The sequence below is a fragment of the Marmota flaviventris genome, chromosome 5 (assembly GCF_047511675.1).
Source record: "Marmota flaviventris isolate mMarFla1 chromosome 5, mMarFla1.hap1, whole genome shotgun sequence".
Classification (NCBI taxonomy): domain Eukaryota; kingdom Metazoa; phylum Chordata; class Mammalia; order Rodentia; family Sciuridae; genus Marmota; species Marmota flaviventris.
Genome location: NC_092502.1, coordinates 157,479,659 through 157,498,071, shown reverse-complemented (window position 1 = coordinate 157,498,071; position 18,413 = coordinate 157,479,659). Strand labels below are relative to the sequence as shown.

General features: G+C 41.3%; 1 protein-coding gene across 2 annotated transcripts; it reads right to left on the bottom strand.

Annotated features, from left to right (window-relative positions):
* Positions 1–2,179: 2,179 nt before the first annotated feature.
* On the bottom strand, positions 2,180–18,209 carry Atpsckmt (ATP synthase c subunit lysine N-methyltransferase). Of its 2 annotated transcripts, none has more exons than XM_071611893.1 (5): positions 18,136–18,209; positions 13,105–13,394; positions 11,007–11,144; positions 9,827–9,877; positions 2,180–3,919 (listed from the first exon to the last, which is right to left on the bottom strand). In XM_071611893.1, exons 1-5 carry the CDS (start codon positions 18,146–18,148, stop codon positions 3,749–3,751), a joined length of 663 nt encoding a protein of 220 aa, XP_071467994.1. In that variant the 5' UTR covers positions 18,149–18,209; the 3' UTR covers positions 2,180–3,748. The 2 variants fall into 2 exon arrangements, with proteins under 2 accessions (XP_071467994.1, XP_071467995.1); XM_071611894.1 differs by having other exon boundaries at positions 3,801–3,919; positions 11,051–11,144.
* Between the last annotated feature and the right edge of the window lie 204 nt (positions 18,210–18,413).

The following is an 18,413-nucleotide window of genomic DNA, read 5'->3' as shown; positions in this document are numbered from 1 at the left end:
AGTGGAGACTCCCTAAGCATGGGCAACACCATCCAATAGGATAATGGCTTGGATGGAATAAAAGTTAGATAACATGGGCTGGGGCTGTAGCTCAGTGGCAAAGTGCTTGCCTAGCATGAGTGAGGAATTCGGTTCAATCCTCAGCACCACATAAAAATTAATAAAATAAAGGCATTCTGTCCATCTACAACTATAAAAAAAATTTTTAAGAAGTTGGAAGAACAAGGAAGCAGCAGCAGATGCAAGCTCAGTTCTTCTTGAATGGGCTCCTGATTGCTGCTGCAATCAATGATCTGAGGATATCAGACTCGCTTCTTCACTCTTCCAAAGCAGACTCTGCCAATGATTCTCCAGAGAGTTTCCAGAAGCCTTCAGTCTCAGACTAGGGTATAACCGTTGATCCCTCTTGTTCTGGGGCTTCAGCCTCTTGGACTGCGCAGCTACTGGTTCTGCCAGCTCTCCAGCTTGCAGATGGCCATTGTGGACTGTCCAGCTTCTAGCCAACCTAATAAATCCCCTTTTTATAATTAGACTTCCTGTTGATTCTATTCCCCTAGAGAACCCTGACTAATACAGCCAGGCAACACAGACCCAAGGTGATCTATTGCCTTCATTCCCCTAAGGGTCCCATGAAGGCCAGGACCAATGGCTTCACCTAAGATGATGCCTTAAGGTAGAAGGCTCAGGGTCAGTTCACCGGTTCAGCAGCATCATCAGGACCAAATCTTCCTCACTGGCCTTGCCTTTCATCTCCACATTCCCCCTCATGGTTACAGAATGGCAGCGAAAGCTCCAGCTATTCCTGCCTTATAGGGCATGTGCAAAGCCAGGAAGGGTACGAGCCTTGGAGAGGTACTTTAAGTAGACTCCAGTCGTGTACTCTGCAACGACAGAGGCCTTTCCTGGAATGTGCTCAGCCAGGGCGAGGCTAAAAACATGTCAGAGCACAGCTGAGAGGACTTCCAGCCCTCAGAACGCTCCTTTCTTCACAGCCAGGTCTTTGTACCTCCAGCCATCAGGAAAGGTACTGTGGCATACATGTGGTTTAAATGTCAGGAATCTTGCATTTCCTCTATTCTGTCTGGTATGACTTGCCACAGGGCACACCATCTCCCAGCAATGGTGGAAAAACAGGGAATGTGGAAGAGGGTCTCATTTCTTAAATCTTTACTTGGTTTTACCTGTACTTGGTGGAGCTAAACATTTGAGGAATTCTGAATGCCAGGACCTCAGAGTCTGAGGAGGTCCACCTGCCACACTTGGAGGACACAGAGGTCATGTCCTGGGCATCATGCTGCAGGAGAAAGATTTATTCAGATGTGTCAATGGAAATGACCAGTCTGTTCACCAAGGGGCCTGTTGAGGAGAATCACCCCCACATTGTATTCCTATTTTATTTATTTATTTAGCACTGTTGGAGATCAAACCCAGGGCCTCATACATTCATGCATGCTGGGCTAGTACTCGTATCATTGTGCTATCCACATTATTTCTTCTATAACTTTAAATTTTATCATGTTAGCACTGGCCCCTGGTTTCAGCACATACAGACACTTATGAATCCTATTTTTGACAGCCAACATAGCAGCTCTCATTCCCAGTCTTGTGTCATGAGCAAATTATCCTATTATCCTAGTAATGGACAAAAATTCAGATCATCTAGAGAAGGCACAATAACCTCTATAGAAAAATTGTTATTGTACCATTTACTTAACAAGCCACAATTTAAAATTTTTTTAATTTTAAAAAAGCAAGATCTTACAGAATTATAACACTTCTATGAAATGGTCCATTTTGCTCTGAGATTACAGGAACATTTGTGGATAGCTAAAGGAGAGACTCCAGAAACTGCAAATTGTAAGAGTCAGGCACCTCTAGAAATCCACCAGGAATACATCAGAGGAGTGCTGAATACTCCCAACGCTGTTCAAAATCCTGCCTTTGCCCACCATGACTTCACGGGTCCTTCTCCAAGTATACCCAGAAAAATTATAGGACTGGCTAGAGTGGAAGGTGAAAATGAGAGCCAGACACCAAGAATTACCCTCCCACCAAAGCTACATACCTCAGGGAGAATTCCCTCTCATAGGACCCAGGGTTTGGGGAAGGGGGTGAATGCAGTAGTCAACAGATGTCCACCACTCCTACCCCTCATCCCAAACACACACAGAGCTCTCAATACCTTCACAGCTTCTTTATTTCAGAGAATTTTACACACACTACATTTGCTTGCTTGCTTACTTGTCTGTTCCCCGCTTACAGAAGAAGTCCATGAGGCCCAGGTCCAACCCATCTAATCTCCATGGAATTGCAGGATTATCACAGTAGATGCTCAGTTCAAACATGTGGAATGAACGAATGACTACATGAATGTGTCCCCAGACAGCTCTCATTTAAATTAAAATTATCAAATGCTTCTATTTTTATCAGTTGAGTTAAAGATGCAACCATCTTTTTTATCAAATCTCCATTAAGATAGTTTAGCATTTTTGTTATGATGTGTGACTGGGAGTTCAATTCTTTTCTGTGATAAGCACAGATTATTCAAGCCACCATTCAATATTCATTTTTCAGATATATGAAGGTTGTCTACTCAGATTCAAAGGTTTTCTTTAACTTGTCTTTTATCTAAATCAGTCAAGTCTTTTCTCATAAATGAGAATTATTAAATAAATGGCTGCTCTCATAAAATAAAGAAGCAACTAGCAGAAACTATCTGCAACTTCCATGAATAAGCTTTTCCTTAGTGCCTAAGATAATAAATACCATTTGCAAACCAAAACTATGTGCTGTGAGCTTTACAAATCGGTCCCCAGTCCCTGTTCAGTGTGTTGTTATCCCAATGCCACAGGAACCCAGTAAGTGAAGGCTCAGAGACAGCAAGTCACTGTCCCTGGCCTCTTGACAAAGCAGAGCTCTGCACCCAGGTCAGGCCACACCAGTACTCACAATTAGTTATTTTATTACTAAGTCATTACCAGTTACTACAGTGCATCATGAATCCTCTCTGAATGTCATAGTTGATCAAATCTAAAATGCAATCAGTTGAAGTTAATGTATAACTGCATCAAATGTGCAATACTGCCAATTAAAGCTATGGAACACTTTCAATTGGAAAATATGTCAATTCCAGAAATGTTAAAATGTGTACATACATATATACACACCCATTCACACACACATGTACACATTATAGATTCAATGAAATGTAGCAATCTACTAGCCTAATAATCCAATAGCCAAATTATTCCTAAAAAATGTTATAAAATTAATTTTGCCATAAAGTACAAAAAAGAGAAAAATCTTAAGAATGAATTAAGCTACAGGAAACTTGCAAACATTTGTTAATACTCTTTAAGAATTGTTTCTCCTGATCTAAAGCAGTAAACCATATAGTTTATAATGTAAAAAGCTGTTAACATTTTTCCTACCAACAAACATGACCATTGCTTATTAATATTTTCATGCATCCAAGTACACAAAAAGGCAGTAAGTACATTTTTTAGAATATTCCATTAAAAGTGGATTTGAAGTCTACCTGTTTTTCTTAACTTCTATTTGTTTTATGTAAAAGCTAAGGAAAATAATACGAATTTCTCATTCCATACCAAAGAACAATATGCTCTGTTGCTGTAGGTCTCTATAGAATCAAAGACAACCAACGCTTTAAAAAAGCACTCTCAGAAGTCTCCTACTTGAACAACTAGAGAGGCATTGATTCTCATCGATTCTCAAACACATTGTTTTTTCAGGGCCTCTTTTCTCTTCCTCTAAAAGTGCTCACATCATAAACCCACACAGTGTCTATCCCCTCTCCGGTAACATGGTCTGGGATCCAGTGTGGGAAAGGGAATCGGCAAGCAATGACTCTTGCATCATCCTCAAGTTCAAGTTCAAGTTTCTTCTCCAACTGCGGCATCTGTGAAGAATAACAGCCATTATTTCAGTAAGCAGGTAGGCAAAAGAAGTGATTCCAGAACACCCTTTTTTATTCAAGAAGCCCTGAAAACACCTGTTAAAAAAGGTCACTTCAGGTATAAACACATCATCAAACAATCCATTAATACAGAAGACACATTAACCACACTTAAAAGAATATCTTCTAGTATCAATTATAAAATATCCATTTTTGGCAGACATATGTCATAGATTTCCAGTTTCTATCTAAAATTATGTTGTGGCAATAATTAAAACCATTAACAGCTTCAAATTATTTACCTATTTAGACTTTTCTCCAATAAAAAAGGGTTTTATTATTTGCTGAAAGTATCAACATTTTAACTATATCAGCAAAAAAAAAAAAAAAAAAGCTGCTTAGAAATTTATCTGTAGGTCCTAAAAATATAGTAATACCTCATGTCCTAAAAACACTTTTTTTCCTACTTTCTTCATTTAGCTTGCTATTTTAAGATAATTTTAAATTTACAGAAAATTTGCACTGGGCATAGTGGCACACGCCTATAATCCCAGCAGCTTGGGAGGCTGGGACAGGAGGATTTCGAGTTCAAAGCCAGCCTCAGCAAGCTAGCGAGGCTTTGACCAACTTAGCAAGACCTTATCTCTAAACAAAATATTAAAAAGAGCTGGAGATGTGGCTCAGTGGTTAAGTGTCCATGGGATCAATCCCCGGTAGAATGAAGGAAGGAAGGGAGGGATAAAGGAAGGAGGGAAAGGAAGGGAGGAAAGAAAGAAATTTTGCAAGAACAGAACAAGGAAGTCCTGTATTCCCCCCCCCCCCCAGGGCACCAGTTTGAACATTCTGTCACGTGGGCTTCATCATGTTTGCTCTCTTCCTCTATGACATTCTTCCTAAATCATTTGAGAAGAAGCTGCATATAGCACACCCTTTTCCTCCTTAACACTTCAGTGTGTATTTTCTAAGAAAGTTTATCATCTCATACACTCACAGCAGCCACCGCATTCAGAAACCTTAACATCATATTTCCACAATAGTTCCAATAATACTCCAAATTTGTCATTGTCCCAATAGTGTCCTATATCACATTTCCCCAAAGGCAGACTTCAGACCAGACACATGTTGTATTTAGCTCTAATGTCTGTTTGATCTCTTTTAATCTGGACTCGTTCCTATCTCTGTCTTTCATGACAATAAATCAAATGGTCCTCACCTCAGGCTGCTCAAGTTTGTTCCCAATGCCCCAGCTACAGGGATGTGAACTCATCAGGACTCCCCGGATGCTCTTGAGGGTAATGTTAATCACTAGATTAGGATGAAATCTGGGATCTCCACAGTATAGTTACTATTTTCCCTTTTATGACAAGTGAGTAGTATTGACGGGGGAGACGCTGTGAGATGATCCAAACAAACTGTTGCTCATCAAACAACCCCTACCCTCAAAGTAGCACTTGTTGATGATTCTGACCTCACTAGGTTCCATTTTCACAAGTGTTGCAAAGTAGCAACTTGCTAATTCTGTCATTTTTTTCTAAATGTAGAATCAGCTTTCTACTTTAAGAATTTTCCAGACTTCCCCATCTCCCTCTGTCTACAATTATCAGTAACTATGAACACCTATGATCTCATCCCATTCATTGAGTTATAATACATTACTGTCCTTGTTCATTCTAATGCTCAGATTGTCCTAATTTGATCACTGGAAGCCTCCCACAGCTGTTCTCTCTGTCTCTTGGACAAGCTCCCATTAAATATTCTGAGTACTTCCTTATATTCTGGCTCAACAAAATGTTCCAAGCTTTTGTATCTTCTCTTTTCCAGCCCCAGATCAGCCATTTCTCAAAGATTCCCAGTTCCTCTTAGTGAAAAATGATATTTGGAAACCAAGATCTGAGCAACAACTGCTTCCTTTAAAAGTAACCAACTATAGCAAGAAGAACAAATCAATAGTGCTTCCCTGAAGGTTTTATTGCTGATCTACATCTTATAAAAGTGACTTGGAAAAACTCCTGCACAGGACTTATGGCTGGAGTAAGCCAAATCCTAACTTGTCATTAGAACCAATTCCAAGATAATAAAGGATAAGTTCCATTAGGGATGGGAGGTTTCTGTTCTTAAGAGCCAGTAAGGGTTTTGTTTTGTTTTGTTTTTTTAAAAAGTTTCATTTCTTGAAGGGAAAATTAAGTAAGCAAAGAATGAGACAATGTGTGTTTTTCCAAAATATCAGAGGTTTCTTATGGTAATTTTGCTCATCAAAAGGATAATTGCAAACTTATTCATATTACTATTATTCATTTCTCTTTTATAGTTTCTTTTATTTTCAAATGATTGTCATATGCTAAGTCAAGATAAACCTAAAAATGAAAGGAGCTATTTCAATCATAAGAAATTAACTGACTAAATTACACATAAATATGCAATGAATCTGGCTCTTGATATCAAACACAAAGAGAAGCAGTGATGTGTCCTGCCTATAGAATGGAATCCACAATTACTCATACAATTACAGGTTTCAAAGTGACACAAACTCATCTTATTCTAATTACATCTTTAAAACTTTGAACACAAGTTGAACTAGCTCAAAAGCATGAGACAGATCAGCCATGTCCAGCAGCAGCACAGATGTGCTGGACCTATCCCTGCTCTCTGGAGACACACTCCCCTTGCCCACTAGGGTGGGGAGTGCCTCTGCCACCAGGCTTCCCTGGGGGGGTCCCTGGCTGGTGGCCCTAGTATCCCAGACCTCAGATGTTGGAGTACATAGCTCAGGCCACGGTTGGCTCCTCCAGGTCACTTTAGCCTTCCTGGCTTCAGCACCTTCTGCACATTCAAGCCTCACACACCGCTTCCAGCCACTTCTCACCACCCAACCCACCCTGGTCCACACCTGAACCCATGGACACCTTCAAGAGCTCATGACCTAGAGGCCAGCTTCCACTGTGTACAAGTGTACACCACCCCTCCTTTAATTTCAGTTACTGCACAGCACTTATTCCCTTTATGAACGATGTATTTTATGTAAGTGTCTCATTTAATACCTACGCTCCCCACCAGCATAGAACCTCAGGGCAGGGGTGCTCTCTGTTGTTCACTAGATACTCCAAGGGATCAGAACAGAGCTAGGTGCAAAGTGGCCATAACTGATGAACAGAGAGTAGAAGGATAGGCATTCAGTCATGAGCCGCTTTTCTTTATCAGAAAATGATACTTTCATTCATCAATTCATAACAAAACAAATGAGTGGTTCTCTGAAGTTCACAGTTAGTAGCTTTCTGGGGAAAGTACAGATAATGGGTATGTTTACACCATATTCATTCACTCAACAAGTATTTATTGACAATTGCTCTGCCAAGAGATGATGAGCTGGAGGCATGTATCAAGGACAGCTGAGCCACACCCCTGAGGTCACTATACAGTGTATACACACAAACATGTAGAGCCAACAGACAAGGAGGTGCAGGATGCCTCCTCTGAGGACAGGGGAACAAGTGCTACAGAATGGAAGACAGAGTGCTACAGCTCACCTCAGGTGATCAGGACAGCTTTACAGAGGAAAGGACAACTGGCCCATGAGTGGCCAGGAGGTGCTCACTGGGGCCAGGGTGGAAAACATATAAGTGGGAAGGGATGGCCCCAGGATCTGGCAAGAGAAGCCCAGTGAAGTCCAGAGGCTGAAAGGATAGGGGCTGAACAGAGAGCTATGGGAAGCATGGTGCAGGCCAGGCTAGAGGTGAGCAGGGGCCACTCCAGGCCAGCCTAAGGGACACGCACAGCATCCAGGCCTTATCCTGAAAAGCTGCAAGAATTCGGGTTTTACAGAAGGATGTGGCTGATCTGTTCTGGGTTTTGAAAAGACACGCTTGGTGCATACGCTGGTGTTACATGTGATCTCTGCAAACCTAGACTGAGTCAGCAGATCGGAATGAGAATCCTCATCCTATCACGTGAGAAACACACTTGTGGGGAAGTGCCACAACGGCCTGATGTTAGGCATAATCAGTCGCACATCAGGAGCAGGGTCAAGGATCTATACAACCAGGTTTCCTCCCTCTGTACCTCTCCAAGGATTGTCCTCGCTCTCCCGTTAATACCTGTGCATCAGCTGCCACAGGAAATGTTTCATGGTGTGCTAGTTTGGCTGAGCCATCATCTGACCATGACTGGAATAATACCAGTGCTCAGAAAATGGGAATGCCTTTTAACAGAAGGACTCCTAGTCAGGCCCAACCCCAAGAGCCAACCTGGCCTCCAGCTTCCCAGTCAGACATTCCCCTTCCCCCAACTCCTCCACTTAGGCAGGGTTGGTGCAGGCTGAAAAAGTGAGGGTCCCACATGTGAAAATCAACCTTCTGGGCCAACAGAAGCCACCAGCACACGCTGCACCCCAATCAACACACTAACATGGGAAATGCAGGCGAGCTGAATCCTCTCACCACAGGGAAGGTTTCAGGAAGAGTGGAATGCCACAGGCTCCTGGCTAACATTTCCTATGTACTGAAGATGGGGCAATAATTACAAAAGCACTTATTGAAATAATAAGGTGCTTACTGCCTTTGAGTGAAGAGCTCCAAACACTGTTTATAATCAAACATGATAGGAAACCCCAGGAGAGGCTGCACAGGTCACATATGACAGTGGCCTTACCAAAGGCCACTGCTGCCCTCCGCTGGGTCAAGGCTGCATGGCCTTGTAACCCACAGCTCAGCGCATCATCCCACCTCTCTGGACAGCATGGAACGCCCAGCAAATATTAACTTTCTATTTTTACAAAGTGTGGAATTCAACTTAAAGTTACATATCTCCAAAATGCTAATTATTCCATTAAAGAAGGAAAGCCCAAACATCATAATAAGGAGTGAAACACAATCAAAACTCTTCATCAAATATGACCCCAAATAGTTAAATAGTCAGGAATCTGTCCTGCTACCTGGCTTCACTTTCAGAATAAAAGTGCAGAATCCCAAGTTCAGTGTCAATTTTAGGTCTAATGAAAATCACAAACATACAGAATGCAGTCCTTTCAAGGATACGTGACAAAAACATTTCTAAATTGTCTTTTAAAATTAAAGAGCATGATGTTACACTGAAGGTTCTAATCGTTAAGAATAAATTTCTCAAGCACTAAAACATCTTATTTTATATAAATCTGAATAAAATGACAAAAAATCAAATTTCCCTTTTTTTAATTACAAGTGGTATCAGTTATATAGTGCCATTTCTGCAAACATCCAATTCCACCCAGATTATTATGGCTACAATTATAGACTTTGAAAAGTAAAAAGGGATTTCTTTCTCTGGTCTGTAAACCAGCAATTACAGCAGAAGCATCCCAGCCTGACCATCTTCTCCAGGGCTGAAGAGGACATTTTCAAGAGAATTCTATTGTATTTTCACTTTTGAAAGCACAAAATCAAAGTTCAATACTCAGTTCTTCAGCAAATCAGTCAATTGAAGTAAATTGAAACTAGTCAATGCTCATCCACCCTGAAAATTATCTTCCTGCAAAATGGGAGGAATGATCAACTCAAAGAGAACATCCCATTAACTTCCTCAACTGACTTCGGCTTGGTCTAAAGTGAGCAGCCATGAAAATCGTGAACTGCATTCCACACTGGGACCTCATAAGGAAGTTTTCAGACTAGAATTTTAAGACCCTGGAGGATCACTGAGATTTTTATCTCAAACAGAGGTTTAAAAATATGGCTAAATCTTTTATGGTTAAATGTAAGGGCCCTGAACTATTCTATTAAACTGATGAACTGAAATTCAATGTGCCCTAGAAGTCCCTGGAGGCCACCAATCTGCACATGGGTGAGTGGCCACATGCTGGCTCTAGAAAGGCCTGTAGCATCCTCCGCCCAAGAGAGACAGGGGAGAGGGGTTACACTGACCATGGCGGGGTATACTCACCATCTGAGGCACACCGAAAATAATAACGTTTGAGTACTGCGAAAAGGTGACCTAAGTGAAACAGGAAACAATGGGTAGATTAATTCTGAAAAGTCAGACATTAAGCTTGCTTGTTGCATAGAAGGGAGTAGCAATTTGCCAAGCCGTGGGCTTTCACAAGCTCCTGAAGAGTGGCCCACTAAGTACGCACAGTGAGCACCATGCTCCCACTTCCATTCATGCCAGTCCAACTCCTGAGTTCTCCAAATGCTCCCCCATAACTATGGCATCCTCAGGAACTCCATGCAGGGCACGCCCAGGGACTCTAAGGCCAGGGACTCCCAGGGTGGTCAAGCCTGGCACCTGGGCCACACATTCCCACTCCACTCTATCAGACACCAACCAGCTCAACAGAACTCAGGGATTTTATGCTGAGCTATCGTCAGAATTCTAACCCCTCCACCTCTCTAAAATACTATGGAGAAAGTTCAGTACAATGGCTTCTCAACAGCTGAAAACTGGGGGATGTGTGGGAGTGCTTTGCCAGTCAAAATTCTATTGCTCAATAAAAACCTTATTTACTCTATGGAGGGAATGTTTAGTTATATATGGTGTGAAAAACAATGCCAGCAAAACTCTAGTGGATTTTTATAAGCTACTGATGAAGATATTACAATGGGAAACTCTTATTTAAGGCATTTTATGGAGCACTCTTACAGGAAAATTACAGGGCTCTTTCTAGAGTAAAAACAAATTTGGAAGTGCCTCACACTTTATGAGGACAAGAAGTAACCCTGACAGTATGGTTAGTGGAGTCTCTGTTCTCCTCATGGTCTAAGTACACATGTAAACACACACACACACACACACACACAAACGTGCATGAGACAGACATTTATCAAGACAATTTACAGGATTTCCACAAGATGGAAAAATCTCATTATTCCATAATAAACAAAACAGAACATTTTAATTTAGTCAATAAATTCTTGAAATTCACATGACCTATCATATTATAAACTTAAAAGTTTCTGTTCTACTTGTAAAATTTGTTTAAAATACATCTAATTATGCCAAAATATTCATTGGATTTTAACTGTTTTTTTCTTTTAAGACGTCTTCCAGTTGTTAGTCATGTTAATTACAATACAAAAGCTTTTGGTTGGATTTTTCTAGAAGTATCCTCCACCACTTTACATACCTTCCATAAATCTGAAATATAAAATCTGGCAGAGCCGTGCACACCTTCTTGCCAAGCACAGTATCTGGAGTACCAAACCAGCCATGGATTCAGTTCATAACCAACAGCTGAAAATCCTTCCTTCGCAGCTGCTATCACCTGGAAAGAGGCCGAGATTTACTAAAAAGAAGAAAAAGCTATGACATGTGGTCAAATTATATAAATATTTTCTACTTAAGACTTAAAATTCTAAAACACTCCATCGAAAAGCTTTCTCCTTAATAAAAACACTATGTAAAAATGTGTCTCCAGAGTTATGAAACCTGTGGATTTGGTGATGGCCAACCCAGCTAAACTCAAGTTTTCTGGCTTTCATCAAATATTTTAATATCAGAACAGACACTGAGGTTTGCTTCAGAAAACTGTGTAATTAATTCTGGTCTAACCAACCCCAACAAGCAGCTGCTGAGAACCTACCACCTCTTTCATTCCATCAGCGGGCTACACAGCAGCGTTAAGTGAACAAGCCTGGGAGGATAGTTTCATGAACAAGTAATAACAATAAAATGACCTGCTGGTGAAGAATCTGCAATCAGTTACACATTTTCTTAGCATTTAACGATCATACAATTTAAATTAAAACCAGGGGAAAAAACCAGGTGCTGTGACACACACCTGTAATCTTGGGAGGCTGAGGCAGGAAGATTGCAAGTTCAATGCCAGCCTCAGAAATTTAGTGAGGCCCTAAGCAACTTAACAAGACTCTGTCTCAAAATAAAAAATTTTAAAAAGGACTGGGGATGTGGCTCAGTGGTTAAGCATCCCTAAGTTCAATCCCTGGTACCAAAAAATAAAAAATAATAAAAACAGGGGAAAATAAAATGAGTGAGTTTAAATAAAAAGTCAACTATAGAATCCTACTGGTCTCCCAAAGGCGGTAAGTATGGTGGAGGTCCTGGGATCTCTCTACCCAATATGCCTGACCCCACTCTTAAAGGGAGCACCCTTACCGAGCTGTCTCATAAGGGAACTTCCCAAGTAACTACAGTGCCACAAGGCAACCACTTTCTTAGAAACCAGAAAGGTGCCCTTCATGTAGGTGAAGGATTCAATATGGACACAAACATTTCCTCCTAGTCAATACTCGTCTCCCAATTTCTTAAACACTAGTGGTTGCCAGAAGTTGAGGGAAGGAAATGAATAGGGAACTAGTGTTTAATATTCAGAGGTTCAGTTCTGTGAGACGAAGAGTGCTGCAGAGGGGCGTGGTAATGGCTGAACAAGGAGAATACTCTTGTGCCACTGGGTATACGTTTTTCAATGCTTAAGACGGTAAACATATTTTATCACACTTTCTAATTTTTTTAATTTAAAAAATAAAAAACAAGAGTGACTTCCTAAAGCCTTCCCAATACTCCCAGGTCATGATCACAGAACAACAGGATTTGGGTCCACTGGGCTGGTGAGATGTGTGTAGCCCTGCTGGTCTCCACACTACCTGCTTCTAGCACACCTCTCTGGCTCAGTCTTTCTCTCCAGCGCATCATCAGGATGAAGCCTAAGGACAGTGCCACCTTACACACTGAAGGCTCATTTGCCAGTCAGTGGCCCTGTCTTTACTTACAGGTTCCACTGGGGTCAAGTTGAGCTGAAGTTGATAAAACCTGATCTTTAGCTAAGTGAGGTTCTCACTGGCTCCTCCTTATTTTAACTCCATGTTACCCCACAGGAACTCAGATTTAAATATGAATAAATGCTGAGAAACACATCAGCAAACATCTGAGCAGCAAATAAGTATGAATTGTGAAATTCCATGATCAAACATGTTTCGTCTAATTATGCCACCTTTACTGGCCAAAGAATTCTAACAATTTGATAAATTGTTCTTTTCTACCTGGCATGGTTACAGAGTTCTTCCTCCTTTAAGAAAAAAATAAATCTGAGAAAAATTTCAAACACATGCTAGTGGTCTAACAGTTTAGTCAAACAAACAAAAAATGAAACAACTACTCTCTCAACCTGACAGATCTGGCAAGTCTTTGCATAGGCCTCACAAGAAACATAAAGAGAAATTTTAACTATCCTCGTTCCAAACTTAAAATACTGTGGCATAACTCACAATGCGTCCATCACCACTACCAATGTCTACCAGGGGTCCTCTTCTGCATCTCAACATCTTCACGACATTTTCAATCTGCTTTGAAGTTGCAGGCACAAAAGGTAAACAAATTTTCCGCAGGGCTGGTGTGATAAACGGTGTAGCCACAGCATACACAGCCACCAGTGCTCCACCTACAATCCCAGTAAGGAGGAACCCCCACGGGCTTCTCTTCACACTGCTGGCTTCTGAACTTGTGGGCAGAATGTGTCCCAACTGCCTTTCTTCTTTCAGTGCTTCTGGAAGTGTACCTACAGAGAGAAAGCAAAAAACCAAATCTGAAATCCAGGACTATACTGTTTTCTGATTTTTTTTTTTTTTTTTTTTTTTTTTTTAGTATCAGGAATTGAACCAAGGTTTACTAAGCTACATCCCTAACTCTTTTTATTCTTTATTTTGAGACAGGGTCTTGCTAACTTGCCTTGAACTAGGGATCCTCCTGCTTCAGCCTCCAGAGTCACTGAGATTACAAGTGTGTGCCACTGTGCCTGGCCTGTAATTCTTACTGACAAATAAACTAATGCTTTTTAAGAAAAGACAATTTGTCTGAACATAATCTAAATTACAAGGTTAAGATTCCACAATGAGTTCTAGATTTCATTGACAAAATTTAAGTGATTTGGAGAAAATTATTCAATAGAAATGGAGGACTAAAATCTTTTCTTCTCAACATATTGGTTTACTGATGTCTAGGAGTCACCTGAGAAAACAGTGTATTCAAACTCTGTATAGTAATTTATTAGTTCAATATCCATTTCAATATCCATTAGTACATGCTTTTTATGTTCTGAACAAAGAAAGTCTCATAAACAAATACACATGAAAATGTCTAAACACTACCTAATTCAAGAAGGACAATTGGCGGGGCATCTATAATACATTTCACAAATGCAATTTTGAAGTAACAGAAGAGACAAATATCAGATTTTACCAAACTCTTAAGTATAGTAATAAATTTTTTAAAAAGCAGATCCAAAAAGAACAAACTAAGAGTCATTTCAATATTATCAGAGTCTAAAACAAACACCCTCCCATCACTGATCACAGAGATGAGTGTCACCTTAAAAATCCTCGAGTTTTGTCCTTTAATGCTCTTACCAGGATGTAAAAGTGATATGGTTTTAAAAATGGTAAATGAGGAGCACAGCACAGGAGGGAGGAGTGTGTCTCCTCTGGAGCCCACTGACCCTGTGACACCAGCTGTCAATTTACTTCGACCCTGAATCCCTCCTTTCTCATTGCTGAATCTCTGTTTCCTCAACTGTAGGGTGGGGGCCCTAGGTGACTGCAAGGATAAAATGAATGGAGGCAGGTAAAGCACACGGGACAGGGCTGGGCACACAGATAGCAGCCCACTGCATCACCAATCACCACCCTGCTGGAGACACCAAAGCCCACGGCGAACCAGACCATCTCTGCCCTCAAGTAGCTCCCCACGTTGCTCATGGCTATGGCCTAAAACACAAAAATCCAGAGGAAACAGGAAAAGGCAAGAGGGAGAACATCAGATCCTTGCCATTTACAGATGTGACTGTTCACAGCTTCATTATCAGTAAGCCGATCAAAAGGCCCACTGCTTAATTTGATAACTGCCCTAAGAAATCACCACACACTGAGTGGCTTGAAACAGCACACATTCATTTCCATGCAGTGCTGGAGCTCAGATGTCTATAAGGGGACAGCAGGGCTGTGTTCCTCCTGGAGCCTGAAGGGTAGGATGGGTTCCCTCGGGTTTTCCAGCTTCCAGAGGCTGCCCATATTCCTTGGCTCTTGACCCCACATCACTCCAATCTGTTTCCATCTTGGAATCTTCTTATCTCACCTTCCTGTCTCCCTCTTTCTTTACAGGGATCCCAGTAAAAACATTGGGCCCACCTAGATAACCCAAGATAATCTCCATCTAGAGATCCTTTATCACACCTGCACAGGTTAAAGTGATTACAGTGTAAACATTGTTGGAGGAACCATTATTCTATCCACTGCATCACGACACCATGTCACCATGAACTGGGACGATGTACTCTGACCCCAAATGTTGGCATACACAGCAGTGGGTTACACTTCAGGGAAGTTGGCCAACCACCAGGATTCCCAGCTCAGCATGGCTTTATTCTTCTTCACTTCCGAGGCCCCCTGAGGGGGAGGGAGTTTCAAAACTGGTTTCATAGTGAAAAACTAACTCAAGGGAAAAAAACAAGTCTCCTACTAGCACTAGTGATAGAGGTAAAATAAAATTAAGCTTGAGAAGGTGGCAAGTGTTTGATAGAAAGCAAATTCTTTAAATGATTTCAGATAAATTGTGGCATTGAATGGAAGAACTTGCCCACTATACTTGTGCATTTGTTTACCTAGAGAGGTCAAGGTATGTTTGTCCTGCCCTTTATAGAGTCATGCTGTGGGCACTCCAACTGCATAGTACAGTGGCTCAGAGGATCTGAGTCACACAATTTAGAGTCTCAGAACTTAAGTAGGGTAACATAAAGTAAACTGCTACTACAGCATGGTTTGCTTGCCAGTAAAATTGAGAAATAATTGTTATTCTTTTACCCCAATTCAAAATTGAGAAAGACAAGACTTATCAATAATACCATCCCCATAGGGTTAGTGGAACAGCTAAATAAATAATACAGACGAAGACTTAGCACAGGCCTAAGAGACTGAGTAATGACTGTTAAACTGCTATTTTTATTCTCAAGACTATAACTTGGGGAAGGGAGCTCAATTTCTTAATAGCTTTACTGACATATACATAGAATTTGCCCACTTAACATTACAATTCCATATTCTATTTTGTATATTCATTGATAATGTGCAACCACCACCAATTTTTTAATATTTTCTTATTACAAGAAGTCTCTTATCCTGCAGCTACCATCCACCCCCACCACCCACCTCCCATCCTGCCCTAAGCTACCATTAATCCATTTCTGTCTCTAGAGTCCCCTATTATGAACTTAGTGGAGTGGAATCAAATCATACAGTGTCTTCAGTGACTACTTTCACTTAGCATAATGTCCTCAAGATTCACCCATGCTGGCTCTTGTATCAGTACGTCATTCCTTTTTATGGCTAATATTCAACCACATGACTATACCACATTTTGTTTACCCATCTGTAGTAAACACACACAAGTCAGTCAATCAAAATTCTACTTAACCTGTATAAACATAAACCTTTCCATGCAACCAGCAAAAGATACAATAAAGAGCTCCTGGTCTTCGGGACCTCCCAGTGGCCTGTGAGTATTAGTGTTGAGGTAGACAGGTGAGGGGGTGAAAAGCACTGTAACATGCAGGAAATGCTGTGGAAATACAGGGTAGCAGGAGGGAAGACTGATCCCAGTTATGAGACCAGTAAGGTATTGGCAGAGAAACAGAATTTGAGCTGGTGGGCAAATGAAACATACCTTGAAACCAAGGCGTGGAAGGTGGGGAAGTCCTGGCTGAGCAGAGTGGAAGATTAATACAGGTGTTTGAATACAAGGATATGTTTATTTTATTACATGTGGACTAGATTGAAGTTTTTTGAGCAAAGCCACTACAATATTTGGGTTTTAATGGATTTTTAATCCTTTTTAAAGGACCATGTTCAGATTCACAGGACTATTTACTAAAATGTAAATTCCAAGAGACTTCTGTCAGATATGCTGTTCTGAAACATCAAGCCATCGTATTAAAGAAGAGCTATGGTGAGGACTTAAGAGAACTTTCTTAAAAACAGAAGACTGCACAAGGTTAACTTCTGTTCTGTCTCCAGGACCTGTCTACTCAGTGACTTCTGATACTGGTTGAAAAACACAATTTTCAAGGACAAATTCCGATTAGCTAAAGACAGAGACAGGGACTAAGATGTTCAAAAAGTTCAAGGAAAAAGGCCAGGAAGATCCTGCTTGTTTGGAATTGTGACCAGCCACATGTTTGAAATAGGGTTTGTATTTGAAGGTCACAAGACTTAGGGCTGCTCATTGTGTAACCGCACATGCACACTAGTATAACTAAGGCTTATGTTCCTTTAGAGGCTTTTCTTGTATTGGTCCAATGTCATTTGTGTCCTTTTTGCTGCGTATCAGCTATTGATTAGGAAAAATCCTCCAAACACGCCTGTGTTTCAACAGGAAATAAATTACACAAAGGATGCTATTAGACATTTTCTATTCTTCACAACTATCTAATGAGCAAAATGAATTGCAGGCTTCACCAGTGTGAACAAGGAAGCACCAACTCGGCAGAAATGAGACCCTACTACAAAATCTAAAATGCCCTTGATGTATCACCCTAAGTCTAGACAAAAGGTGGGCCAAGCATTAAAAGAGGTTAATGGACCACCAACCATTCCAAATGTTATAATATATGCATTTATTTCAACGTTCAAGACCTAATAAAAATTGGTAGTAATTAACAGGAGCAAACCCTTGTCCTATAGAAGATGGGGTGAAGAAAACTGGAAAACCCACAACAAATAAATCTACCTATAGGTTGCGATTTAGGGACATGGTACCATCTATTTAAGATTAACAAGAAATATATTTCTGAAGGCAGCAGGACCCTGAGCAACAGGCTGTTTAACTTTGCCTCATAACTAGCTTCTAACCTTGTGCGGGTTACTAGATTATATGTGCAAAATGTGTATTTATTTAGCAAACACTTAAACACCGCGTGCAAAGGACTAGACACTTCTCCCTGTACCCCTACGAAAGGTAGATATGAGTGTCATTACAGCCATTTTCGCAGACAGGGAAACTGAGGTACAAAGGCACCAAACGGGCGGTGCAAAGACGCAGCTCGTAAGCGGCATGGCTGTGACCGCGCTCAGGGCTGAGGCACGTGCCCCACGGCGCTCGCAAGAGCCCCCGGCACACAGCGCCGGCCGACCACTGGGGCCCAAGACCCCAGCACGGGGACAGGACAGGGAACCCGACTTTTGCAGCCCTCGAGTTCCACCGAGCCGCCAGCCCCACACCAAAAAGGAAGTACTGCGCCGCTCCGGCCTCACCTCCTCCCTCCATCGCGAGACTTCCTGCGGGGCGCAGGGAGAGGAAGTGGATCCTACCATGTCCTCCCAGTCGGGTGGGAAGAACTCAGAAAATGATTTAAATAAATGAGTTTCTCGTTGGGACCCACCGCTCGGAAACTCTATATCGTAAATCTTTAAAGAAGTGACTAAATTTGGCCTACTCTTGGCTCGTGTTTCTAAAAGTCCCCGTCAGTCTCTTCGCACTGCCCCCCCTCAACTTTCCTGGATGATAGAAGTTCCCAAAGGCCACTGATTCC